Source organism: Camelus dromedarius, chromosome 20, assembly GCF_036321535.1.
Source record: "Camelus dromedarius isolate mCamDro1 chromosome 20, mCamDro1.pat, whole genome shotgun sequence".
Lineage (NCBI taxonomy): Eukaryota > Metazoa > Chordata > Mammalia > Artiodactyla > Camelidae > Camelus > Camelus dromedarius.
Window position 1 is genome coordinate 37930602 of NC_087455.1, and position 27582 is coordinate 37958183.

The 27582-nt window shown below is 46.5% G+C and overlaps 2 protein-coding genes across 11 annotated transcripts in view; both read left to right on the forward strand.

Moving 5' to 3' along the window:
* Positions 1–9133, forward strand: part of LOC105103246 (transport and Golgi organization protein 1 homolog) — an 86357-nt gene extending 77224 nt beyond the window's left edge. For 5 of the 8 annotated variants that reach the window (XM_064476981.1, XM_064476978.1, XM_064476977.1 and 2 more), the window contains 4 exons: positions 720–781; positions 1647–1829; positions 2090–2163; positions 3730–9133. The gene's annotated coding sequence lies outside the window, so the exon portion shown is untranslated. The remainder of the gene's footprint in view (positions 1–719; positions 782–1646; positions 1830–2089; positions 2164–3729) is intronic. The other 3 variants (XM_064476976.1, XM_064476980.1, XM_064476979.1) reach the window with 3 other exon arrangements.
* Positions 9134–15056: 5923 nt separating this feature from the next.
* The window catches only part of LOC135318728 (putative serine protease 47), a 58472-nt gene continuing 45946 nt past the window's right edge, over positions 15057–27582 (forward strand). Inside the window, exons 1-5 of one of the 3 annotated variants that reach the window (XM_064476984.1) lie at positions 15057–16248; positions 16390–16566; positions 16867–17332; positions 17459–17550; positions 22663–22897. In XM_064476984.1, coding sequence (XP_064333054.1) covers positions 17500–17550; positions 22663–22897 — 286 coding nt within the window. In that variant the 5' untranslated portion in view covers positions 15057–16248; positions 16390–16566; positions 16867–17332; positions 17459–17499. Of the gene's footprint in view, positions 16249–16389; positions 16567–16866; positions 17333–17458; positions 17551–22662; positions 22898–25976; positions 26635–27582 lie in introns of those variants that run through there. The other 2 variants (XM_064476985.1, XM_064476986.1) reach the window with 2 other exon arrangements.

Below are 27582 nucleotides of genomic sequence, written 5' to 3' on the forward strand. Positions count from 1 at the left end.
GGAGGGCAGACGTGTCGGTTCTGCACACGGGCCTTCAACAGAGACCACGTTCCGGGCTCCCTGGAGGAGAAGCCCGCCCCTGTCATTGTCTGCAGCGAGTGGAGCCCTGACCTTCCACAGCCGATGATCAGTTATGGAAGAAACACCCGAACCCGTGGCCTGTGGTCTCTCTCTCGGTCCTGAGACCTGTCTCCCACTCGGTCTGATGTGAGACTTAATGTGATACGGGGAAGAAAGCCTCAAAGATCTTTTGTGCTTCAGCAAACTAACATGTTTTGTAAGGTAGTGAACAGTGAAAGTTTTTTGTATTTTATTTTATCTATGCCGAGAAGCTAGTTGACTCGGGGAAGGATATAGGTTAGTGGTAAATAGAATGCTTGCTTAGCATGCAGAATTCCGTGTGCTCATTCCCAGTACCTCCATTAAAAAAAAAAAAAAAGAAAAAGAAAAAGAAAAAAGAACTTCAAATGTTAGAAATACACAGTGCGCAAATCCAACTTCGATATCCATTCTTTTTACATGTTTTCCTCTTACTACTTGGTTTGAAATATATCCCAACCATGACTTAAGCATGTTTTTCAGAGAATGCTCTAAGTCTTTGAAATTCTTCTCTGCCACTTTTGTTTTGACATATCCATGGACGGAGATAGACACATATGGTAGTTTTAATTTACATTCGTGAATATTCTCATTAACGTACCTGTAACTACATTTTACAGATGGTATGTCAGTGTGCCACTTTGGAGAACAGAAAGGAAAAGGTTCTTCCTCTGATAAGGAGGTACTGTCTCTTGTTGTTAATGTCCTCATGTGAATATATAAGTATCAGGGGATTCTGAAACATAAACCGGTGGTTGGTGTGAAGTGTGCATTTTCACGTTTGGATTTGCTGATGAGAATTTTTGACATATTTTTAACTTACAATTTAGGATGTGATTCTGTGCTTAATGCCATAGGACTGGATAATGCATTTGTGTTAATTTTCCAGACTCACCTAGTGAAATCAGTGTCTGTATGTAAATTCTTTTTTTCAGGGTCTTTCTGTTAGAGTTTATTAGAGGATATTGAAAAGAAATTCATCCCTGGGAAAGCTAGGTGTATCTTGAAGTTGGTTTTTGTTTTAGCTGTCCTCACTTGAAATTAATTAAATGATGTTTCATTTTGAAGGCAGCATGTTTGGTCTTTCCATTCCACTGCCAGTAACAGTGTTCTAGTTTTCGTAATGCCTTACGCTCTTTCCCACCTGCTCCTTTTACTCAGGCTGCCCTTCCCCAAAGCCCCTCCACATCCCCCCTCTGCACTGGATCACTCTTTTGTGAAACAGTGCAGTCTTCCCAGCATTCCCTGAGCTGTCCACGTGCAGCAGACTCTCCTGTCCTTTGTGGTGTTACTGTACCCATTCACCTCAGTTGTAGAGCTGTTGGAAATTTTCTGTGCTGATTTGTTTTCATGGATCCTGTGCCTCTGGCAGAACAGAGAGGAGAATCTGCCTTTTATTTGTACTGCCAGCTTTTCCCAGGATAGGGCTTATGATCTGACAGATACACTAAGTAACTGTTGTCTTCCTGACTGACTGAATGACCAAGTGTATGAACATGATGGTTTCTGAAGTTCGGTTCTTGTTTTATGTTGTTTTGTGTTCCTAGGAAGGGGAGACTGAGCCCGAAATTAAAAAACCAGAATACAAAAAAAAAAAAAAAACCCCAAAAACAAAAAAAGAAAAAAGAAACCAGAGTACATTACTGGGACTGTAGAAGTTGCTCCAGAGGAACTAACAGATCACAACACACTGACCTCTGTTGGTGGAGCACACAAAGCTTATACACTGGGTAAGTTAGTGAACGTGGGTGACATTTCTTTTTCTCTGTGCGTAGAAACTAGTGTGCTCTGGGGGGAAGGGTATATATATAGCTCAGCAGTAGACAGAATGCATGCTTAGCATGCAGGAGTTCCTGGGGTCAGTATCCAGTTCCTCCAAGAAACAAGTGTGATACGGGGAAGGAAGGAAGGAAGGCGCAAAGGTTTTGTTTTGCTTCAGCAGTGTCTTCACAGGAAAGCCTAATCCTCCATCCTTTTCTGTGGTTTTTAGCCAACGCGGGACCTGGCCCGGCTCCGGTGTGGCCCGGCAGCGCCCGCCCACCTGCGGCGGACCCGGAGGCCCAGGTAAGTGGGGTGGTCATGCTCTGTTGGACGTCGTTCTGGGAAAGGTGATCTTTCTGTTTTCCCGGCAGCTGTTCCTGGCCTCGTCTCCAGACTGTGTGTTCTGTGACAGGTCTGGCGTGGTGTGTCGCTGCCTTTCAGACTCAAACTCTTGCCCAGGAGTCAGTGGGCTGCTTCCCCCGGGAGCCCGTCGCCTTGGCTGGTGCCTGCAGGAGCCATGAGGGAGTGCTTAGAGGCTGGGGCCCGCAGACTCTGACTGTGGGTTTCTCGAAACAGCGTGAGGAGGGTGAGCCCTCGCTCCACACTGACTTCTCCTGGCTCAGCTGACTCCTTCCTGACCTCCTACACCTGGGGTTGCTCCTGCGTCACTGAGACAGATTTCTGTGTCATCATTCTTTTGACTGGTTTCCCGGCTCAGGCCAGGTGATTCTCCTGTTTAGAATGTCCATTCAGATCCTGGTAACTGAAAAAGAGGCAAAGCCCGCCCTCCAGCTTTATACCGTGTGCTTTGTGCAACTTTGAGTCTTCCTGGGTGTGGTAAATGTCACAGCCCGTCACTGTCTTTTCTCAGGAGGTAAGTGTGTCTTGGCCGCTGCCTCCAGTTGTGCTCTGGGCAGAAAAGCCTGACTCTTGGAGATGGTGCATTTGTAGCAGGGAGTAGAGGCTGGAAGGGAAAGAGCCCGCCATGAAAATGCCTCCTTCCCTGCGGGGGAATTCCGATGCACACCAGAGTGCGTACGTTGTGTTCGCCACCCTGCGCCGGGTCGGGCCTGCCCTGGAAGCTGTGTGAGCTGCTCGCCGGTCTCATGGCACACCGTGGGGTCTTGCGCACGAGCTAGAACAGTCCCTTTGGTGTCAGGTGTGGGGTTGAGACTCCCCACGTCACTCTCCCGTAGCACGCAGGTAGGGTGCGTTCCGTAGCGAACGTAAAATCCAGACGTCCCTGAGGATAGGGATGATTGTAGCGGAGCCTGACTCCCTTCTGAGGACAGCCTTGTCCCCTCAGGAGCCCTTGGCCAGCTCCCCCGCAGGACTCTGGGATGCCCACCTCCCCAGAGCTCTTTGCCCCCAGGGGCAGCCCCTGCAGGGCGGAGGAGGAGGGCCCTTTGTGAACAGGGAGTAGAGGGTCCGGCAGGGTCCTGCAGAAAGAGCAAGTACCCAGGTGCAGCTCTCATTCTATGTGTGGAAAACCGGGCCTTCACTTCCTTTCTTTCTCTGTGTTCCTGGTTCATGCAGACCATGCTTCTGTGGAGCTGGGGAAGGTGTCAGGGTGGGTTGTCCTGCATAGAGAGGCTTCCTGTTTGGGAGGCCCTACTTTATCAATTTGCTGGAACCTCTGTACATCGTCTCAGGCAGGACTCTCGCCTTCCTCCACTTACAGACTCTGGTGGTGTCTTGTGGCAACAGTGTTTTATCCCCAAGGTCGAGTGTGTGGCCCTGTGCTGCTGTCTGGGCACCCAGTGGAGGGGAATGTGCCCTGTGCTGACAGCTGCTGCATTGGGTTTCAGGTTCTGTTGGTGTTGTTCCTTTTGTCTGTCATCCAACACAGCTCTCTCTTCTGTTCTGTAGGTCACTGTGGATTCCAGAGATCCTGGTACTTCTCCAGGACCACCTGGTGTGCCTCACCGCATGGGCCGCCCAGCGTCACTTCTCAGAGGCTATTCGCCACCTCCACCCCCACCACCCTTGTGGCCTCTGCGGTCTCAGCCACCGCCACCCCCACTGCCACTAGTTACTGCACTTGGTAAGATGAGAGCATGTGCTTCTTCTCCCTTGTCGAGTCTTTGCAGAAGGGGAGATGGCACTCAAGGGCCTTGCGATGCCTGAGGAAAGCTGACTTGGGACATTGTAACATCTGTCTAGCGTCCCAGCATACACATCTGATGGACTGTGTCATTTCCCCGTCCTGACCTGGGAAGCAGGCGTCTCTTGTATAGAACAGAAGAGACTTTTGACAGAATATCAAATGAATTTGAAGTCCCAGTTTGGCAGATGTGCCTCTTGCATGGACCATGTGATGTGATGGTCTGTGAGGGGTGAAGCACATCCCTAAGTTCAGGGGCTCATGGGGTTCCCTCGAGAGGTGAGGGAGCGAGTGAGGGAGAGAGACATTCACAACAGACAGCTTGTCACCATAGCAGACATGCCCATGCAGGGCCCCAGAGTGCAGAAGAGGGACACGTGAGCCACACAGGAGTGAATAGGAGGGTGTGGAGGGGAAGAAAGAAGTTGAGGGGCTGCCCAGTGGCGGTTTGTTGGGTTCACTCAGATGGAGCTGGAAGGTCACTCCCGGCAGGGCGGGCAGCTCAGGCGGGCCATGTGAATGCAGCGTGAGGTCCACTCAGAGCCACGTGTGTGTGCAGGGGACTCAGTGCAGCCATGCACGTATCCCCTTCAGAACCCACTGCCTCCAGAAAGCCCTCAGTTCACAACCTCATATAAAGATGATTGTTCTCTTGGGTTTCTGAAAGTTCTGGGTCTGGATGAAATCTCTGGATATCAGAGAAACTGAAATTTAGCTTGTTTTTTTTCGGGGTATTTTGTGTGACTGAAGTTTTCTTTTGCCCCAGTGATTTGAAAAGTGCAGGCAGGATTTAGTTCAGCTGAGCAGGTGCCTTGCCCTTCAGCATGAGGCAGGTTCTTTGGGGGAAGTCAGGGGTGATCAGGAGACCCCCTGTAGGACCCCTGTCCCCACACCCCTGCTCCCTTCTGTCACCATGACCACTGTCAGCTTGGCATCTCCACATTTATGTCCCAAGATCCAATTTCTGATTCTTTGAATTCTTGCAGTTCAGCCCCTAACACCAAGACTCAGTGGGGCCCCCACAGGGCCTCAGCGTTGTCTGTGAGCCGGGGGGTAACGCTGGTCCCTGACGTCATTGTGAGGAGGGTTGGGTCAAGCACACACATTGTTTTGCGAAATGACTGGGACATATTTCTCACTCAGCATTCTCATAGTTTAAAAGAAAGTGTCTGCACAGAATCATCAAAAGAGACCTCAGGAAGTACATTAAATTAAACTGAAGATATAAGAGCTCAGGCCCAAAGCTTACCATTCTCTGCTTTAAAGATAAGGCAAAAGATCCCTTTCTTCTATTAAATCTTAAGTCCTACTAGTTAAAGAAGGAAACATAATTATGAGAATGTGCACATTTTGAGATGTGTCTCAGATGTGAAAATAATTATTTTCATTCTGTATAGACACAGAGATGCACACACAGACTACAGTGTCCGTCAGAGGCCATGCATACATTAGAGAAGACAAAATCGGGAAAAAATAAGATCCTATTTAAGTAAATAACTTTTTTTGCCTTATAGCACAGTCAGTTTGACAACTGAAGGGGCCCCTCAGCTGTGGCAATGATGTGTTTAGAGAAGATGTCGGAGGTGCATTACGGCCCGAATGTTTCCCTGCTCCATCCTGCCCCCTCCTCTGTTCTCTCCTATTGTCATCCCTAATGAATCTGTCACAGTTCTCTCTGTCAGTGTCTGCTTCCTGGAGGACCAGTGATCACACCCTCTTGAGGGCATGCAGTGATTCACGGGCACACAACTCACAAACTAGCAGGAACTAGGATGACAGGTCAGACACAAGGTTACCCCTTCAGGGCAGCTGTGACCGCAGGGGCCCCGGGGCTCCTCCTGGGTGGTGGGTACAGCCTGTGTCTAGATCTAGTGATGGCTGTGCTGCTTCAGTCTGTAAACACTCACTGGGCATGTGGGGCCTGTCAGACATGGGTGTCTGGTCGTGAGCTAGATGACCAGAATGAAGTGGCCGTGTCTCATGGTGAGGAACGGATGAGGTGCAGGGGGGGCCATGGGCATCCAGCGAGAGGCCCTGCACTGACCAGGCCCGTGCCCCCACCCCGCATCAGCTGTCCGGCAGCCCCGGCTCCAGGCAGACCCTGAGGGGGGCTGTGGGCGGCAGTGCTCTCAGTGAGCCCCGTGAGCGCCATTCATCCTCCCACAGCCTCCTGACTCTGAGGTGGGTGGGGCAGGGTCAGTGGGTGGGACACCACCACTGCCAGGGAGAAGGTGTTGGGTATAAAAAGAGTCCACTCCACTCTGCGCCAGCTGTCCCTGGAGCCCACGGGGCCCTCCCTCCTTCCAGGTGGGGGAGGCAGCCAGCCCTGCAGCAACTCTGTTGTCCAGGCTGGGCCACAAACAGGTCAAGGTGAGACTGCTGCGCTGCCTGGGAAGTGGGGGGAACAGCGATGCAGCAGTAAATGCCAGCAGGAGCAGCTCTGTAACCGGGCTCCTCCACTGTGAGCAGGGCTGGGGCTGGAACATCGCTGTGAGGATGGGAGGGCTGGGAGAGATGTGGCCCTGTGTCTCTGTGGCCCTGGACAGGGCTAGACCTGAGCTCAGGGCCTGAGGGCCTGGGGGAGAGGCAGAGAAAGACACACGCAGGGAGAGACAGTGTGTGAGTGAGAGAGAGAAATGTGGGGGTCGTGTCCTAAAGAGGGACAGAAGGTGACAAGAGGGACACCGGGTAGGGGGAAGCAGAGACAAGAGGAGGCAGGAAGGAGAGGGAGCCAGCCCAGGGTGCGTGGTGGGGGACGATGGGCCAGGGTGACTGGGAAGGGGAGTTGGCCCATCCTTCACCAATCCCTGCAGCTGCCACTGTCAGGGCTGCAGGGACCAGCAGCCCGCCCAGCTAGACAGGCACCATCGGCCCTCAGGACAGGGCTGAGAGCCGTGCCCAGGGCCCTCCGGCCACTTCGCAGGTAAGGAGGACCAGGAGGGCTCTCCCCAGCACCACAGCGGCACCATCTCTAGCTTCACAGGGACCCTGTGAGCAGACACCGTCCCATCCCCGTTCCACAGAAGGGAAACTGAGGCTCAGCCAGCCAGCTGACTTAGCCCTGTCTGCAGGGTTATTCACTTTCCCGATGCTTCTTTCCCAGACAGGCCTGTGCCCCTATCCTAAGAAGGGGGCCTGTGACAAGCCCAAAGGCCTGGGTCCCACCTGACTGCCCTCTGGCGCTGGGTGACCTGGGCAGGTCTCTTCCCCTCCTTGGGCCTTGACTGTATGACCAGCGGCCCTTCTCCCCATCTTCCTGGGAAGTGGGACCCCAGCAGGGCCATCGCTCCAGGCCTCCCAGTCCCCTGGGTGGGTGTGGGGTGAGCTCTGGCTCTTGGGGGGAATTCCTTTCTGGGTGGGACGATGGCTCACGTGCTCTTACCACTTTTTCTGGGGTCACATCTTGCTGTTTCCGTCTGGAATGGGACTTACCTACCATGGAGCCTGAAACTTGGTTTTCCACATTTTTCTAAATTGGCCCTTGTGCAGAAGAGCGGCTCCCCTGGCTGGGGTGACAGACCCAGTCCTGGTGAGGAGGCCCTTCCTACTCCCCTCATCTCACTGCTGCTGGCCCCCCTTGGATTCCCTGCTCCCACCTCCCCATGCCAAGCCCAGCCTCTCCCCCTGCCCCAGAGACCCCTCCTCCTGAGGGAAGTTGTGGGGCCCTTAGGGTCAGGACTCCAAGCCCTGTGTCATGACAGGGAACACCCCAGCTGATTGGTGACAGGCCTGGAAGCAAGGGTGGGGCCCTGAGCCCCAAGACGGGCTGTGTGGCCTTGGTCAGGTCACAGCCTCTCAGCCCAGCATAGCCTCACACACCCTTCCAGGCCCACGTGCCTGAGATGTCAGTCACACACACAGGCTCCAGCCCCACTCCCCACCCCCATGCAGGCATATGGAGGGCACACATGCACATACAGGAACATACACACATGCACAGGGACACACACATAGGGTCATCCCCCAGCCACCAGGATGCCACTTTTTCATTCTTACATGTCGCTGCTGCAATAAATAATTAAAACATGAATATTCAAATGGTAAATGCTAGAGAGGGTGTGGAAAACAGTGAACCCTTGTACACTGTCAGTGGGAATGTAGTTTGGTACAGCAATTATGGAAAATGGTATGGAGAGTCCTCAAAAAACTAAAAATACACTTACTATATGATACAATAATCCCACTCCTGGGCATATATCCAAAGGGATCCTTAATACAGAAAGACACCTGCACCCCAATGTTCATAGCACTGTTTACAATAGCCAAGACATGAAAACAGCTTAAATGTCCACCAACAGATGACTGGATACAGAACCCGTGTCATATGTATACAATGGAACACTACTCAGCCATAAAAAAATATCATGCCATTTGCAGCAACATGGATGGCCCTGGAAAACGTCATTCTAAGTGAAGTAAGCCAGAAAGAAAGAAAAACACCATATAACAACACTCATGTGGAATCTAAAAGAAATTAAACATAGAAAACAAACTTATGGTTACCAGAGGGGAACGGGGTGGGAAGGGATACACTGGGAGTTCGAGATTTGCAGATAGTGACTGGTAAATATAAAATAGAGCAACAAGTTTATACTACACAGCACAGGGAACCATAGTCAGTATCTTGTAGTAGCTCATGGTGAGAAAGGACATGAAAATGAGTATACATATGTTCATGTATGACTGAAGCATTGTGCTGTACACCAGAAATTGACACATTGTAAACTGACTATACTTCAATAAAATAAAAATTTAAAAGCCTGAACATTTAAAATGACACTTGAGAGAAATGGCCCCATCTCACCAAAGGCAGGAAAACGCTGAGACACTACGGGGAGGAGGAGGGGAGATGGCGCTGAGAGGCCGGGGAGTGGGAGGGCAGCTATAGAGGGGTGTCAGGCAGGGGGCAAACGCAGAGAAGAGGGGATAGTTGCTCTGGCTCGGAACGCTTGCCAGCCAGATGCGTGACAAGTCCCTGTGGCATTTGGACAGGCCATGGTGGGGCAGGGCTGAAAATGGGCCACGGGCTGACCTGGGTGTCTTTCTGGCTTCCAGCTGGGCTGGAGATGGAGGGACACGTGTGACCCAGCCTCCTCCAGCCAGAGTGAGCTGCGGATCTCCCTGGGCACAGGCTCAGCAGGGAAGGTCTGAAGCTTGGCCCCTGCCTGGGTAAGCTGTGTGCTTTCTGAATGACTGCTGGACCTCTCTGGCCAACGTGCCACCCCACGCTGACACACGTGCATACAAACACACACACCCTCCCAGTAGAGTGCCTTGTAGGAGATGCTCCATGTGGGGCCACCAGGTGACATAAGCTGGCAGTTGGGAAGAGGTACACACAGTGTGTTTGTTCCATTTGTACTTTTTGTTTCTTTGGTCAGGTTGGATATATTATCATTTGTTACACTCTTCATTTTTATGTACTGAAATTTATTTATTTTTTGAATAGAAAACATGACAATTAGGCAAGTTAAATGGCTGAGAGGTGACACAAACACACTGGGGTGCATCATGAACCTCCTGGATCTTGGCTAATGATGGAAGTGGACACATGAAGGATTCCCTGGTGTGACAAGTGAATGTAAGCATCTTGAAGCCCAGTCATGTGATGTTTTTACCTTAATATTCTTTGAAATAAATGATTGCCACCCCATGTTCCTGCTTTACTGAATTACCCACTGTGTTGGTGAGTCAGCCTCAGATACCAAAACCTGCAAATTAATATACCACATCATATGCTTTCACTCATGAAAAATAAATGCATTAGCTTCCTTTTTTTGAAGTAAATCATTTTAAATTTGCATCTTATATTTGGTTATAAAGAGGCATGCAGAACCCTCCGATTTTAATGAGAACAGTGCTTCTGTGTCTTTTTATCACATATCTGCTTAATGTTAGGTGTGGTAATGCTAAGTCAGATCCACATCTAGTTTTTTTTTTTTTCCCAGCATAATAGGAAAATCCTGCTTCACACAGGTGCATGGTAGTAAATGAAGCAGTACACAACCTGCATGCCTTGCAACGCTTGTCTACTCCTGACTCAGGCTGCTCCAAAAATCATTTCATGAAAGTTCAGTGAAATTTTGCTTCATCTGGGAATCAGATGTTAAATCAATCAGGCTCTCATAGTCCCATGACACTAATGAGGTTGGGATAAGTTACTGTAAATACATTTCTAACCCAAGCATTATTATTCTTTGTTACAGGAAAATATTAACAGAGTAGAATGCAACCCCCTGCGGTGCTGCACAGAGGCCCTGAAAGTATCTCCATCAACCATAGGGTTAATTTCAGTCAAGGCACTGAGTGTAGGAAAACAAAGTTTTCTATTGATGACATTTTATCAAATACTGTAAAAACTCACATTTTCCCCTTGCATTGACAGATTACACTTGTTTCTAGGGGAAGAGTTGACAGCATCCTCTCTCCACGCATTCCGAAGGCCAAGGGGTTCTGGTGCCAGAAAAAATGAGTCAAAGCAGTGGAAACCCCTGTAAACTTGGAGCAGGCTGGGCCCCCCAGCGCTTGGAGGAGGGGAGAGGAGGGGATGGGAAGGTGGGAGCTTGTCCTCTTGAGAAGGAGAACAGGGTGGGGTGGGCAGGGCACTGAGCATGCGAGATTGGGCAGCCACAAACCAGCCTTGTGGCTAACTCAAGCTCCATGTAGGAGTCTCAGAAATGTCAGGGAGATGATTTGAAGAGGCCTCAAGTTGGAGATGTAGCCTTAAGAGAATGGCTCAAGCACAAAACTATCAATTTATAAAAAGATGAAATTATATCCCTACATTATGCCTAATTTAAGAAAATTAACCCCAGATGATTCAAGGATTTAAACATTATGATAGAAACGCCAGCATTCTTAGTGGAAAGGAGAGTGAATGTCTCTAGCCCTTAGGGTGGGGAAGGAATTCTTAAGCAGGACAAGGAGTGCACTTACCATGAAGGCTGATGAACCTGACTATATTAAGAACTTTATTCATCAAAAGACACCTTGGGGGAGGGTGTAGCTCAGTGGCACAGTGCGTGCTCAGCATGCACAAGGTCCTGGCTTCAATCCCCAGTGCCTCCATTAAAAGATAAATAAATACCCCACTTGTTGACATGTGAAGCTACCGAGCCCATAAAACCTGGCAACACCATGCCTCGCTCCCTCCCTCGCTCCCTCGTCTTCCCAGACTGCATGCACTCTGCACTCTGTCTATGGAGTGCACATCTACTCTTACCTTAACCTGAACACCCAACCCCCACATAGCATGGCTTTTCTCTCGCCTTCTGAAACAGCGTGCACTCTATGCAGTATGTATCACTCTAAATCAAAAAAAGATAAATAAATAAATCTACCTCCCTCCCCCAAAACAAACAAGACACCTTAAAGAAGGTGAAAAGCAATTTAAACTAAAAGATATTCACAATACATACAGTTGAAAAAAAATTAGTTAATTGACTGAGACTTACTTTATAACCCCGACTTTTTTTTTACAAATTGTATGCATTATTATGTTGATTTCTAACATTAAATTGAAGAAATAAAAATCTCCAGTAAAGTTAGTTTCACTATCTCCTCTCAGATAACTGTTGGAGCCTAGATGATGTAATGAGGGAATTCAGCGCACTAAAATTATCCCCTTTATATGTAAATGACTGACACTCTCCATTTACAGGATTTAAAAAAAAAAAAAGCAAACATATCATAACTAATTATAAGAACAAAACTCTTTGCATATCAGATGCCATTTATTCTAAAACAACTGTCAAAGAATATTTCTGGAAATGCACTGGAGAAAGTAGCAGAACATACATGGGAGACACACACCAACTGCAGGACAATGACTCCCTGTGGGGAGGGAAAGGAAAGATGCTTTAGTGGTATCTATTTTAAAGAAGAGAGAAGTGAGGCAACTGTGGAAAATCCTAACATTTTTAAGTGGGAGGGGGTGGTACATGAGCCTTTGTTATACAACTGTTTTGAATGTGTGAAATTTTTCATAATTTAAATTGGGGGTGGGGGGTCCAGGGGTAGGTAATTAGGTTGGTTTATTTATTTATTTAACAGAAGTACTGGGGATCTGAATCCAGGGCCTCGTGTATGCTTAGCACATGCTCTACCACTAAGCTATAGCCTCCTACCCCATAATTTAAATTCTTACTTTAAAATTAAGCACACTGGGAAGAAGTGTGCATCAACACTAGTTTTCTCAGGATATTGGAAACAGGATTTGTCTACACTGGCTCGTTTTCTAGAATGACCAACTCTGATGTTTATATTTTAAAACATGTCAGACCTGTTTGAATGATTATGAATTGGTAACAAAGCAGAGAATCAGAAGACTGATCACAGGTTGCAGAATACACAAGAAGTAGACCCCGCGAGACTGCCCTCCACCTGCCCCACCTGCCGGCCCTGCAGAAACCTTCATGCCGGCACTGACGGTGACTGCCGTCCCCTTTCCCCCCTGGTAACCATAAGTTTGTTCCCTATGTCTGTGAGTCTTTCTGTTTTCTAAATAAGTTCATTTGTGTCTTTTTTTTTTTTTTGATTCCACATATAAAGTGATATCATATGGGATTTTTCTTTTTCTTTCTGATTTACTTCACTTAGAATGATGATCTCCAGGTCCACAATGTTGCTGTAAAGGGCATTATTTTATTTACTTTTTTATGGCTGAGTAGTATTCCATTATGTATGTATACCACATCTTTATCCATTCATCTGTCAATAGATATTTAAGGTTGTTTGCATGTCTTGGCTGTTGTAAACAGTGCTGCTGTGAACACTGGGGTGCATGTGTCTTTTCAAATTATAGTTGTTTCTGGATATATGCCCAGGAGTGGGATTATTTATTTATTTTTAATGGCAGTGCTGGGGACTGAGCCCAGGACCTCGTGCATGCTAAGCAGGCACTCTACCACTGAGCTATACCCTGCCCCTTTATTGACTTGAATTGTCTAAGAGACCATTGTCCAGCCCTGTCTCTTCTTTGGAGCAGTAGATTGAGAAAAGAGGCTGGTTGATGGCCAAGCCCACAGACATAGCCTGGTTACAGATCCCTGGGGGGGGGGGTAAGGAAACTGCTTCTCTTTCTCATTCCTGAGACAGGGGTTACATTTATAAGAAAAGTTTATCTCTACTTCAGGGCATTGATAATGCTGCTTTTTTTTTTTTTTAATGTGTTAATAAAAACACTACAAAGTGGAGCTGGGGAGGGTATAACTCAAGTGGTAAAGCACATGCTTAGCATGCATGAGGTCCTGGCTTCAATCCCCAGTAACGCCATTGAAAAAAAAATAAATGAATGAATGAATAAATAAACCTAATTACCTACCCCCACCAAAAAAAAAAAAAAAAAAAAAAAAAAGAAGTAAAAACAAAACAAAACAAAATAATACAAAGTGATAAACAGGATTATGAATAGAGCAAATTAAATCTTTTTAAAAATTCTTGGGGGGAGGTAATTAAGTGTACTTATTTATTTTTTTAATGGAAGTACTGGGGATTGAACCCAGGGCCTCATACATGCTAAGCATGTGATCTACCGCTGAGCTATACCCTCCCCCCAGAGCAAGTGAAGGATTTTGAAGGACATTTCATTTCCTCATCCCCCCTCCTCTGCCCTGTGGAATGCAAGTTGAGTAAATCCTGTTTTGGAAGGGAGTGCATGGCTCCAGACTTGATGTCCTGCTCTTCAGATTTTTATCAAACTCTTTTTCTCGTATATGGGAAGGATTGTCACCTGGGGAATGGCCATGGGTCTCAACCTGTGGGCTCCAGCTAGTTCAAGGGCTTCCTGCTACAAAAGCTACTTAAACCCCTGGCTCCACAGAAGGCAGCAGTCACCACGGTAGTCTTTTATGATTTGTGACAAAAGCAAAGCAAAAAGAATGACATCAACGACCAACAACAAAAAACACCCTGAACTCCCTGGCACGTTCATCATCCTGGGCAGCTTTATTCTCTGTAAATGTCCCTCGTTGTTGGACTTTTTCATTTATTAAAATATCTCCCCAGAGGGGAGAGGGTACAGCTCTGTGGTAGAGCACGTGCTTAGCTTGCATGAGGTTCTGGGTTCAATCTCCAGTACCTGTTTTAAAAATTTTTTTAAATAAAAATAAGTATTTCCCCAGATTTCATTATCACCTTTATGGATCACAGTTTAGGAGACTGGCAGGGAGAAGATTTACTTTCCCATTGCATCTAAAAATGATGTATTTTATTTAAAACAAAGCTTTTCCTGAAACAAGAGGTGATTTTTTTTTTAATGCCGTCAGTGTGCATTCCACACTGTTCCCAGCACGTGCTAGGTAAGCCAACCACACTGCTAAAACAGAAGGCGGGAAACTCACAGGATTTATGGTCTGCCTATTACACAGAAGCCTATTACTCTGTTTAAGGAATTAAAAAAGATATCTTGAGATTGGAGGATTAAGTAAAAATGTCATTGTGGTTCAAATAGACTTTCTTCCTTTGTAGGAAGTGTGCCAAGTTATCTAGTTAATGTTGTATTTTAAACACACATACAAATATAAACAGTATGGAAGGATAAGATGACAAATGATATTCCCTTTTCTAACTAATTTTCATAACATACTCTCAGACTTCTTTTTTTTTCCTTTCCCATATCTGGGCATATAGATTTAACTCATTCCTTTCTATTAAACTTTCTGTTACAAAAAATAGATCAAAAGGAGGTAGAGAAACAGTGTAAGGAAACCAATCTATCTATTGTTCAGCTTCAAAGTAACCAGTAATCTCATTTGTATTATATTTCCTACATTTAGATTGTTCAGAGGCAAAGTCTAGATGTATCATTTCATTTGTAAGTATTTCCTAATCACCGTTGACCCTTGAACACCACCAGGATTAGAACCGACTCTCCGCACAGTGGAAAATCCACTGGTAACTCACAGCTCCCCCTCCGTATACCGGGTTCCTCCCTGCCTGCCACCAGGCAGGTGGAGTCAGCCAACTCCCAAGTGTACTTACTACTGAAAAAATCCACGCCCAAGGGGGCCTGTGCAGTTCAAACCCGTGTTGTTAAAGGGTCAACTGTAGTTAATTTTACTACTAGATCTTAACTTTTTACAATAGTGTTAGATTAATAGAAAAATTGAGCAGATAGGAGAGTTCCATATTGTATATTAGCAGTTTCCCCTGTCATTGCGTCCTTTATAGAGTGTATTACATACACTGTTAATAATCTTTAAAGTCAACAACCAACAGTGACACATTACTATGAAACAGTCCCTACTTATTCCCATTTCCTTAATTTTTACCATCTATCCCTTTTCTGTTCCAGGACCCCCACATTGCCTGTCATAATCACCACCTCCTTAGGCTCCTCTTGGTTGTGACATTTTCCCAGGCTTCTATAGGTTTTGATGACCTTGACAGATTTGAGGCGCACAGGATGCCCCTCGTGGAAATCGTGTAAGGTTTTCACCAAGATTAGAGTGGGATTATAGGTTTTGGGGAGGAAGATCAGAGGTCAAGGACCATTTTCATCACATCATGCAAGTTTTCCTCTCTCCAAACAAGTTGTTTCAGGTGTTGGAGCATGCGTTTCCTGGAAAGAGTTCTTGAATTGTAGGGGCAGGCACTCAGCTGGAGCTCAGGGTCCCACCGCCCGCTCCGTGAGCGGCTGCATGGTCCCCCGAGGTGGGCAGGGTGTGGTTCCTAGGGCTAGGGGAGACCTCAGCCTGGAGAGAAGGGCCTTCTAGAAGACATGGAGGACGGTGGAGTCTTCCAAGGCTGGGTGGGTTCCGTTCTTCTGCCGCCCCGCTTCATCCCCTGCTCCCATTCCCGGATTCCCTCCGCTTGGCACCCAAGGAGCCCCATCTGTGCAGCCGGCCAGAGACCCTGGCAAACTCCAGCCTAGCAGGCCTGGGGGGTGTTCCAGGCCCCTTAGCCCACAGAGTTGGTGGCTGACAGCGTCCCTGCTCGGGGATCGCTGGTTCGGAGAGGCGCTGGGACGCGGCGGCTGCGGGGATGCGGGTCTGGGCGAGCGGAAGGGGCGGGGCCGGGCAGTAGGAGGCCGCTTTGCCCAGCTCCATCCCTCCCTCCACCCCGCGACCGGCAGATGCTGTTCCCGGCACTGCTCTGGTGCCTGGGGCTTCCTCGCGCCCTGAGTCTGAGATAGATTCGAGACGACAGGCAAGTCACAACCCAGAGATCCTCTACGTGGAGCTGTGGGTGCTGCCCGTGCTGTTCAGTGAGTGAGCCAGGAGCCCGCGCCCTTGGATGCCCGCAGGTCGCATCCGGTCCGGTGCAGCCCACGTCACTCCTCACGGGTAGGGCTCTGTTGTGCCCCCGAAGTTTCCCGGAATCCTGGACCCTCCGTGGGCCAGTCTGGGTGGACTCCGGCCCCGAAGGCCCCTTCCCTTCCTGACCCTGGGCCCCGAGGGTCAGCACCCCTCCCCTCCCCTCCATAGGCCTGGAAGGTGAACTGATGACGGCGCTCCACCGGTGGTTCGGGGTCTTACTCGTGGTGAGCGCGGTCCCAGGATGCGGAGTCCTGATTTTCATTATTGGACCGCCCTCCTACCAGTGTCTTACAATGCTCCTCATCGTGGCCATGTCTTTCCAGCTTCGGATCCGCAACAACCGAGGTAGGGGTTTCAGGGGCCCCAGCAGAGAATGCTTCCTCCGCCCAGGAGCCCGGGAAGGTGAATTTCATTCCCCACATCTTTGAGGCTCATTCCAGTTCTTTAGTGTGGGGGCCTGGGACAGTTTCGAAAACAGCCACCAATTCTTAAAAACCCCTGGGTGTGGGTCCAGAGTCCCTAGCAGGGAGAGCGATAAGTTTGGGAAGGAGTCTGTGGTTAGACCCAAAGGTGAAAATCTAACACATATATGCACCCTGGGGTGAGGGTCCTCGGAGCAGCATCTTTAGGAGATGTCTTCCGCAGAGTCTCTTGCGGACCTGCCCTACCACTTAGATAACCAGGACAGCGGGTTTCCAAGCTTAGTCCCTGGACCAGCGGAATCAGCATCACCTGGGAGCTTGTTAGAACTGCAAACTCTGGCTCCCACCCTGACCCATGGAATCGGAAACTAGGGGTGGCACCGAGTAATCTGTGTTTTAACACGCCCTCCAGGTAATTCTGATACACACCAGAGTTTGAAAACCATCGCTCTAGGGTCATCTCCTCAAGGCCTGCACCCAACTTGCTGCTTTCTTTTTATTTTAGCCAGAGCCCGGAGCAGACGGGTGCTAAATTCTGCACGGGCCTCGGGCGGTCGGTTTAAGGCTGGGGCCGGTGCTGAGTCCCTTATCCAGACGTCTGCTGGTGGCGGACCTCACCACAGGGACGGCATTTCTGCTAGATGGAGTCCAGGAGGCTAAGGCGCCATGAAAGACGCAGATGACGATGGGTATGAGGACCCCCATCCTTAATTCTGTTACCTTCAATTTATTGCAAGCTCGAGCTTTTAAGGAAAGTTTCAGTGGTTTTATAGTAAATGATCTGTATTGATTTCGTCTTTTTTGTTTTGTTTAAGTGAAAGCAAGCTTACTTAGAGAGACACACACTCCATAGAGAATGCCAGTGGTCTCAAGGCAAGAGAGAGAACAACTCATTGGTTTCATCTTGGTCAGTATTTTTTCCAGGTTATGAAGGGGAAAGGAAAAAAATTTCAAAAACTGGTTTCATCTCCTCACAGTGTTGGGAGGGGGTGACGGAATCTGATGAGTCCCCAGTACCCTGGCTCTGGAATCCAGCTGGCCTTTCCTGCCTGGGCCCCCACCAGGGAGAGGGGGGAGCATCAAGGAGGGAGATTCCTGTTTTGGGGGGTGCAGCCCAGCAGTCCAGGCAGGTGAAGGGAAACAACTATTCCTTGGTTGGTGTACCCCCGCTCTCTGCTAGCTTTACAGGAACAATTCAGCTGCAGCTGTGAGTTTTCAAAGCCAGTTTGGAGGGAATTGTAGAATTTAAATGGAAACGTGTGTGGAATATGTCTAGTGGTTGTGTTTGGTAAGTGAAATTGATGCTCCTGGATAGTTACACCTGGGTAATCTTTGTAGAGGTGGAGAACAGAGAAATAGCTGGTGATGAAGAGGGCACTGAGTCAATGACTAATTTATTTCCCCCTGTAGAATACGATGGGATGGTGGCTGGGTCTGATGCTGGGGGAGGGAGAGGCTAACAACCTAGAGGCAGGTTGGGATGATAGTGGCCCTAAAGCCCTGTGAGAGCAAGAGGGAGGCAAACCCAGGGCCCTGGAGGAGGGGCCAGCTTCTGGAAGGTGGAACATATGTAACAGGAGGCACACAGGGTGGGACTCTGGGAGCCTTTTGGAGAGATTCCTTTTGCCTGAAGAGAAAAAATACTCTCTCTTTTTTTTAATTGAAGTATAATCAGTTTACAATGTTGTGTCAATTTCTGGTGTACGGCATAATGTTTCAGTCATACATATACATAACATATATTCTTTTTCATATTCTTTTTATTATAGTTTACTACAAGACATTAAATATAGTTCCCTGTGCTATATAGTAGGACCTTTGCTTATGTACTTTATATATAGTAGCAGTATCTGTAAATCTCAAACTCCCAATTTATCCCTTCCTACCCCCTTTCCCCTCAGTAACCATAAGCTTGTTTTCCATGTCTGTGAGTCTGTTTCTGTTTTGTAAATAACTTCATTTGTCTTTTTTTTTTAAGACTAAATACATAAGTGATATCATATGGCATTTTTCTTTCTCTTTCTGACTTCACTTAGAATGAAGATCTCCAGGTCCATCCATGTTGCTGCAAATGGCATTTTATTTTTTATGGCTGATTAGTATTCCATTATATATATACACCACAACTTCTTTATCCAGTCATCTGTTGATGGACATTTAGATTTCTTACATTTGGCTATTGTAAATAGTGCTACTATGAACATTGCGGTTCATGTGTCTTTTTAAATTATGGTTCCCTCTGGGTAAAATGCCCAGGAGTGGAATTGCTTTATCATATAGTAAGTATATTTTTAGCTTTTTAAGGTATTGCCATAGTGTTTTCCATAATGGCTGTACCAAACTGCAAAGAATACTCTTATTTACACCTTCCTTTACCTCTGATTACTTAATCTATGACTATTAATCAACATTTCTCTAAGGAAAAAATATTAAATGCTTGTATACTACTCTCACACCTAATAATCCCAAACTTACAATTTTACAAGTGTAATTTGCTCCAATTTTTAAATGAATGTATATATTGAATGAAACTTGTAAAATTTAACTAAATCACAAATCTGATAGATTCTCTTAAATGCTAAAAGTGGCTAGAACATTTAAAAAAATATTTGCTAACATCTGAGAGCTTAAGTACAGGTCCTGTTCAGCTTTAGATATGTGATATTATCAATATTCAAAACGGCCCCATGAAATAGATCCTCTGATTATGGCCTTGAAATTCAAACATGGAAAAACGAAGCAACTCTCTCACGGTCACACAGGCAGCTGAGATTGGAGTCCAGGGTCCCATGCCATGTGCCCCTTTATCATTGTAGTGAATACCGAATACATTCTAACAGTTTCATTAAAACCAGTTAGAGAAATGCTAATATCTTTTATAGTAATCACTTCCTTGTCTTTGTTTGTAGTTTTATCATCTAAGCATTTGCTCCTGCACGTTATATGTAAGTTTTACTTTATTTCTGAAAAAGTAGAAAAATACATATTGGATGATGTTGTGTCCAGCACTATTTATTCAGCACGGTTTATGAGATTGATCCATTTTGTTGCCTGTAGTTGTGTTTCATTCATCTCCTTGTTGTGTAGTTGTTTTTCCTTTATTTTTTATTTTTAATTGAAATATAGTTGGTTTACAGTCTTGTATTCTTTGTTGTGTAGTCTTTCACTGTATTTATGTTCGTATATATACATTTATATCACAAATCATTTATCCTTCCTGATATTGATGGGCTTTTGGGTTTTCTCCAGGTTTAGGCTAGTGTAACGAGTATGACACTGAACAGTCTTGTGTATGTTCCTATATTTGTCAGCTCAGGATACAATAACAGAATACCGCATTTATTTTCTCAGGGTTCTGGAGATTAGAAGTTCAAGTTCCAGGATACCACTGTGGGTGGTTTCTGGAGTGACCTCTGTCCTTGGTCTGCAGATGGCTGCCTTCTCTCTGGGTCCAAAGGCTTTGGATGAGCTGAGGAGGAGGGGTGGCGGGGTCGGGGAGGGAGAGGTTCTGGTGTTTCATCCTAGAAGGACACCAGTCCTATCAGATTAGGGCTCCACCCTGAGGGCTTCACTTAACCTTAATTTGGCCCCCTCTCCAGGTACAGCCCCACTGGGGTTGGGGCTTCTACAAAGGAATTTTGGGGAAGGATACAGCTCAGTCTATAACAGTCTCCCGGGGCACACGCATGTAGTTTTGCCTTTTGCATTTAATATATAATTTACAGGCATACGGTGTTTTATTGTGCTTTCCTTTATTGCACTTCAAAGATACTGTGTTAGTTTACAAATTACAGGTTTGTGGTAATCCTGCCTTGTCAGGTGATGGTCAGCATTTTTTAGCAAGAAAATATTTTTATTTATTTATTTTGGCGGTTTTTTGGGGGTGGGAATTAGGTTTGTTTGTTTGTTTGTGGAGGGACTTGGGATGGAACCCAGGACCCGTTCATGCTAAGCATGAGCTCTACCACTGAGCTCTACCCTCCTTCCACCAGAAAATACTGTTAAATTAAGGTGTGAATATTGTTTTTTTAGACAACTCTCTTGCACATCTATAGACTACGGTGAAGTATAGGGGTAACTTTTACACGCATTGGGAAGCCAAAACTTTGTGTGACTTGCTTTATTGCAATATTTGCTTTACCGCATGGTCTGGAATTGAACTCGCAGTATTTCCAAGGTCTGGCTGTACCTGGAATTTAATAGAAGGTTGTATTGAGTTAATTGCAGATTCCCATGCAGTTTTAAGAAATAGTCCAGAGGGGGAGGGGATAACTCCGTAGAAGAATGTGTGCCTAGCAAGCACAAGGTCCTGGGTTCAATCCTCAGTACCATCATTAAAAATCAATAAATAAAAATGCAATTACCTCCCCCCCAAATAAAGTAATAAATAAAAAATATAATAATAAAAATCCAAGATTCTTTGTACACTTCTCCCAGTTTCACATAATGGTGACATTTTGAGGAACTGTAGTAAACCATCACAACCAGGACATTGCTATGGGCTTTCTTCCTTAGTTTCATTTGCACTCATTTGTGTGTGTGTGTGTGTGTGTGTGTGTGTGTGTGTGTGTGTGTGTGTGTGTGAATTAGGGTCTACACAATCTTCTCACCTACATAGGTCTGTGTGTCCACCGTCACAGTCAGATCCTCGATGTTGCCTTCTTCATAACCACAGCTGCTTCCTTCCCCCCTCTCAGCAGTTGATTTTTGTATGAGGTAGCATCACATTTGTTTCCATTTCTTTTTTAAGTGATCTGTATTCAGTGGCCCTGGCATCCTTTATTCACAGGGCCACCCTTTCCCCACTTCTCTGAAGCACCACCCCTGCTTTAAATCGTCTCCACGTATGTATGAGTCCACTTTACGGTTCTTTCATTCGTTGGTCTGTTTCTTTCTTCTTACATCGGAACCGCGCTGTCTTAATTACTACTGCACCTTTAAAAAGACGTTGCTATCTAGTAGAAAAAGCTCTGTTTCTTATTTTTCTTCTGCAAACATTGCCTTGGCTTTTCTTGGCCCTTTGTATTTCTGACTAGTTTCCAAGGGTGGGCGGGTATAGCTCAGTGGCAGAGCATGTGCTTAGCATGCATGGTGTGCTGGGTTCAATCCCCAGTCCCACCATTAAAAATAAATGGGCAAACCTAATTACCTACCCCCAACCCAGAAACAAGAAAGCTGACTAGTTTCTGAATGAATTTTCCACAGCAGGACCAGTTTTGACATCTCATTCTCAGAGCTAGAGTGAATTCACACTGTCGTTTCTTCTCTCATATAAGGGGGCTTCAAGGCAGCAGCTGTGTGTTCCCCATCAATGTTGTCACGTTCATCTGACCTCAGGCTCTGGTCTCTAATACACTCTGGAAGGAGCTGGGACACTGGGAGGATGGTTCTTACAAACCTTTGGCTCTATAACCTCCTGCCATGAAATGAGGAGTGAAAAAGCCAAGCTATGTCAAGTTTAGATCCCCCCTCCCCTTTTCTGAATGTAATTAGGTGACAGAGCTGTAGAAACTAGTCATCTATGGTGGAACTGAGCTGGGAGCGGCTCTTGGGAAACTCGGGCCATCTTGCCTCCCGTGTATTGCAGTGGGTCCCAGGATCAACATCTGATCTGCAGCAGTGTGGGAAGGGATGAAGCTCTCAGGCTGGAAGGGCCCTCTGGAATTGTCCTAAGTTGGGGCAGGAAGGCCGAGCCTCAACCCCCTACATCCATCCGTCACTGGGGGTGGGGCTGCTCCGGAAGGGAGGAGGACCCTGGGCGGAGCCGCCATCCTCAGAGGAGGTGATCTTTCTGACTGGCCTCTGAGAGCTGATTCCTGGTACCTGTGCTGCCTGTAGCTGAGGGATGTGCTCCAGGATCCTGGAGGGTGGTCTGGGAGTCACTGTTCAGATCTGCTTCTCAGGTGGGCACTGGGAGCAACAACTCCAGTGCTCCGGGGGGTCCTCATGTCTTAGGATAAACTTAGAAGGGTTTATCCATATATGGACTCATCGTCCCCTCCTGTTCTGTCCTTTGTAGGGTCCCCTAACCCTCATTTGGCGCCTCCGCTGGTCTCAGTGGCTTTCCTGGATTTATGACCCTGACCTTCATCCTGGAGAGGTCAGCATCCCCTTCTTGGGTCTTGCCTGCTGTACTTTTCCACGCAACCAACACATGGCCAGAGAGCAGCAAGAGAAGGCCAAGCAGAACCCGAGACTTCACCCTTCCCTGCCCGCCCTGTCGACACCAAGTCTCCCTCCTCCCGTCCCTCGAGGTGAGTCATCCCTGTCCAGGTGCTGACCTGTAGATCTCAGAGGGTTTGGGCAGCAGCTGGAGCGCCATGTGCCCTGGTAGAAGTGTTCTCACCTTTGTGAACAAGGGTGGGAAGCCGAGGCTGCAGGGACAGGAAGCACCAGGGACTCACGTGGGTCCCTCAGTCAGGGTAGGGCCTCCTTTCACCTTTCTGCTCCTCTGCCCTGAGTTCTGTCGGTGATGGAGAGCTACATACATGTGACTCACGTGAATACACACAGCTTCCTGGGGGAGGGCAGCTTGTCCTGGGCCGACACTGGATCATTCATGGAGGTGTGGGCCTGACAGCTGCTTGGTGCCAGATCATGTGATCGGACCCAGTGGGTCCCCTGGCCATGTTGCCCACTCCTACTCTTGTTGACATAAAGTGGGTCCCTTGGTCTGAGGTGATAACCTGTGCGACCCTGTATTGGTGGTTTCAACATTGTTTAGAGATGATGGCTGAGGTCCTGTGGGCAAACTCATATCTGTAAAATGTGTCTATTCCCATCAGAATTAACTGCTGCCCCTTTCAGGGTAGAAGGGACTCCACTGTCATCAGCTTTGTTGATGCTGCAACAAACAGGGGAGCGTTACCCAATCAGAACTCGTTCTGCTTGCCGCACGACAGCCGAGGTGTTGGGGCAAGGAATAGCAACTTAATTGCAAAGGCCGGCAGACCCAGAGGATGGCAGACTAGTGTCTTGGATAGCCATCCTGCTCCAGTCAGAATGCAGGCTCATTTTATACAAAAAACAAAACAGAACAAAACAGGGGAGAGGTTGTGTTTGGTTGTTGCAAACTTCTTGCTGCAGGCATTCTTTGTTCTTTCAGCCATCCATGTGGGTCAGGTCATGGTGTCCCTGTAAACCTCCAACAAAACAAAGGTTATTCTCTGATTTGCAACTTGCTATCTCTATGTAAGTGCAGAAGAGCTACCATCCTTAAAGGTCAGAGCCCCTAGAATAGGCTCTCCTGTAGATGTCAGGCTAAAGGCAACATTGTTTCACAAAAGGTGCAGAGCTGGCAAGACTAAGCCTGGAAAGCAGGGCGGGAACAGTGGTTAAAATGAAAGGAACAGATCCAATATAGAGTCAGATTTGTTCTCTATTACAGCGCTAGGAAAGCCTTTGCTAAACATTCACTCTTAAAACACTGGCTGTGACCCAGCATCCAAGTAGCCTGGGAATCAGCAGTTCTAGATGTCTCTTGCACTAGTCACCACTAGCTTCACTCACTGCATGTAACTTTTTTCAAGGAAAGAACAGTGTCTAAACATTCTTTCCTAGTGTTATTCAAAAGTCTCCATATATCTAATGTGGGGACATTCTTTTAAATGAGGAGGGATTGGCTTTGTCATTTATTGGGTGTGAAATCACTGGTTATAATAAAACTTCTCATGAGCAAGAGACCTGCTGCCCCAGGTCTTCCATTCAGTTAGCTGTGTGCATCACTCACTGGGTACAGCTCTTCCCCTGAAAGACACTATGCCAAAAGGTCTTGCATCCCAGCTGGTGACAACAGTGCTCTGCCCACCATGAAAGCAAGGCTTCGATGCAGTGCGGAAGTTGGTCTCATCTGTTCCCCATAAGGGCACTGGGCATGGTGAGCCTTTCAGAATTCTGAGAAAACAGCTTCTTTCCGTCTGTTAAATTATTTACTACATGCTTTAAACGCTGGAAATAACAATATTCCTGTGAAAAAAACTCTGAGCTTAAGATTTCTATTATGTAGCCAGCAAGAACATCGAAATATTGAAAATCTAGAACAGGATTTTACATGCCCTGGAAAAGGCTTTCCCATCCATTCACTGAAAAAACTTCAAGAATGACTAAGCACCCAAGCAGCCAGAGAAAAATGAACCGTCCAGGTCTGTTAATCTATGTACTGCTAGCTTCATTCACAGTCTAACTTTTTGTGACTGACAGAATTGTCTAAACTTTCTTCCATAGTGTACTAAGAAGTCTATATCTGTGTGATATAGGAACAAATTTTTACATGCAGAAAAAAGGCTTTCTCACCCATGGCCTTTAGAACACAGGCTGTAACTAGGCTTCTGATTAGAGAAAGATTACAGGTCCCTTATTCATTGGACTACATACATCCCTCACTGAGCATGACTTTTTTCATTGTAAGAACATTATGTCTACAATTTCTCTCCTATAGGTAGTGACAACAGCTTCTATGATGGAGGACTTTGCATGCAAAGTGAAAAAATGTCCTTTGTATTTCCTGTCAGAACACTGGGTATAACAAAACTTGAAGAAACCTAAGAAAATAGTTAAAATTTTTACTACATGCATGACTCTGAATCTATCAACTTTTCTGTGAAAGAACTCTGAGCTTCAGATTCCTACAGCGTAGTCAGTAAGAACATCTGTATGTTGGGAACATGGAGAGAGGACTTGGAAAGTCTTTCTCATCCATTCAGTGTTAAACATCTCGGTGTGACTCAGCATCCAAGTGGCGTGAGGAAAAACACTTTGACAGGTCTGTTCAACAGTTCACCACGAGCCTCACACCGTAGGCGACTTTTTTCTCCTGAAAGAGCACCATGTCTAAAATGTCTTTAGTTTTAACCAGGTCCGTATGTACCTAATATGGGAGCAAGAATTTCCACTAGAGGGAAGACTTTCTCATCTGTGGGCTCTCAGACATGGGGTACAGGGAAGCTTTTGAGGAACAGGAGAGGCAATGCTGATCCAGGTCCTTAGGCAGTTGGCATCATGCACCTCTCCTCGGGCGTAATGTCAGTTCACTGAAAGAACACGCGTCTGAAGTTCCTTTCATATAGCTAGGATCAAGAGCTCAGAAATTCTAATGTGGAAGCAAAATTTACATAGAGTGAAAGGATCTCACATGTTTCCTGGGTATAGTGAAGCTTGAAGAAACTTGAGAAAACAGTTTCTATAAACCTGTTAAAAGATTCACTATATGTACTACTCTCTGGGCATAACAACATTTCTGTGAAAGAACTCTGAGTTTAAGATGCCCTCCACGTAACTAGTAAGAACTTGCATACATAAAGAATGTGGAAACCGTATGACACGCAGTCAGAAAGGCTTCAGCATCCATGCACCATTAGGACTCTCAGTATGTCTCAGCGTCCAAATGGAGGCTCTTACCTGCTGGCTTGCAGAAATCTTAGGCACAGTGTCCTTCCAGAGAACTGCTGTTAAATCCAGAGTCATGAGGTAGCAAATCTTTTAACAGATTTAAATGCTGTTTTCTCAGGTTTCTTTACTTCCCTATAGCCAGTGTCCTAAGAGGAAGTAGAGGAGGCAACCTTTCAGCCTGTATGGGAATCTCGCTTCCATAGTACATGTATATAGTTGTTTTTACTAGCTGTGTGAAAGACATTTTAGGAGAGATTTCTTCCAGTGAGCACAAGTTATTCCCAGAGGGTGATGACAATAGTCAGTTGAATAAAGAACTTGTAAGTAGTGTTTTCTTGCTACTTAGAAGCTTCCCTGCAGCCAGTGTTCTAACAGCTCATGGACAAGAAATCCCTTTCACCGGCATGTAACAGCTTGTTGCATTATTAGTTATGTATAGCTCTTGTTACTGCTCTTTGCAAGAGGGTGTTGACTTTGTGAGTTTTCAGTGGCAGGAAGTACCCACAGTGAGTGAAGCTGGCAGTGAACACTACATCAGACCCACAGAACGAGTGTTTCCCGGGCTACCTGAAAGATGATTCACACCTTGTTTTTAAGAGAGAAGGTATGTGAAAGCTTTCCAAGTGCATAAATGTTTTATCCTCGTATTACATATAGAGAGATGCTGTTATTAGACACAGAATAGAAATCATTGGCACACTGTTCTTTCTGAGAAACATTTTTATACACAGAGAGTCATTCATGTAGTAAATCATTTAACAGATTCACAGAAGCTTATTGCTGATACTTCTTCCACTGTGGTATAAACCATTTTCTTACAGGCAAGAGATGAATGCTCCTTTCGCCCTGCATGTAAGGTCCTGATTCCGTGTTAGAGACAGACAGCTGTTGTTAGCAGCGCTATGAAGGAAATGGTAGGCTCTGTGCTCTTCCAGTGAATGGAACTTATACCCAGTGAGTGATGTACATGCTCAACTGAACAGAGGACCTCAAGCAGCAGAGTTCTTCCTGCTACAGAGAAATGTCTTCACTGTGCTCAGCCAGCCCCCAAGTGGGAAACTTCCTCATGTATGTGTAAAAGCTCATTCCCACATTAGAGATACACAAGCTTGTTAGTTTGCACACATCAGTGTATAAATATGAAAAACTACACACATCAGCATACAGGCTGAAATGCTCCCTCCTCTACTTCCTTTTAGGACACTGGCTATGGGGAAGCTTAAAGAAACCTGAGAAAACAGCATTTAAATCTGTTAAAAGATTCACTACCTCATGACTCTGTATTTAACAGTAGTTCTCTGGAAGGACACCATGCCTAGGATTTCTGCAAGCCAGCAGGTAAGGACCTCTAAGTATAAGGAACATGGGAACGGGAGTTTACATGGACTCAGAACGTCCCTGCCATCCACCCAGTGGCAGAATTCTAGGCATGAGCCAGCACCCAGCTAGCATGGGCATCAGTGATCCCACAGGCCTGTTAAGCCACTCGCTGTCAGCCTGCGCATTTTTGTCCTTTTGTTCACTGAAAGAAGACTGTCTAAACCTACTTTCA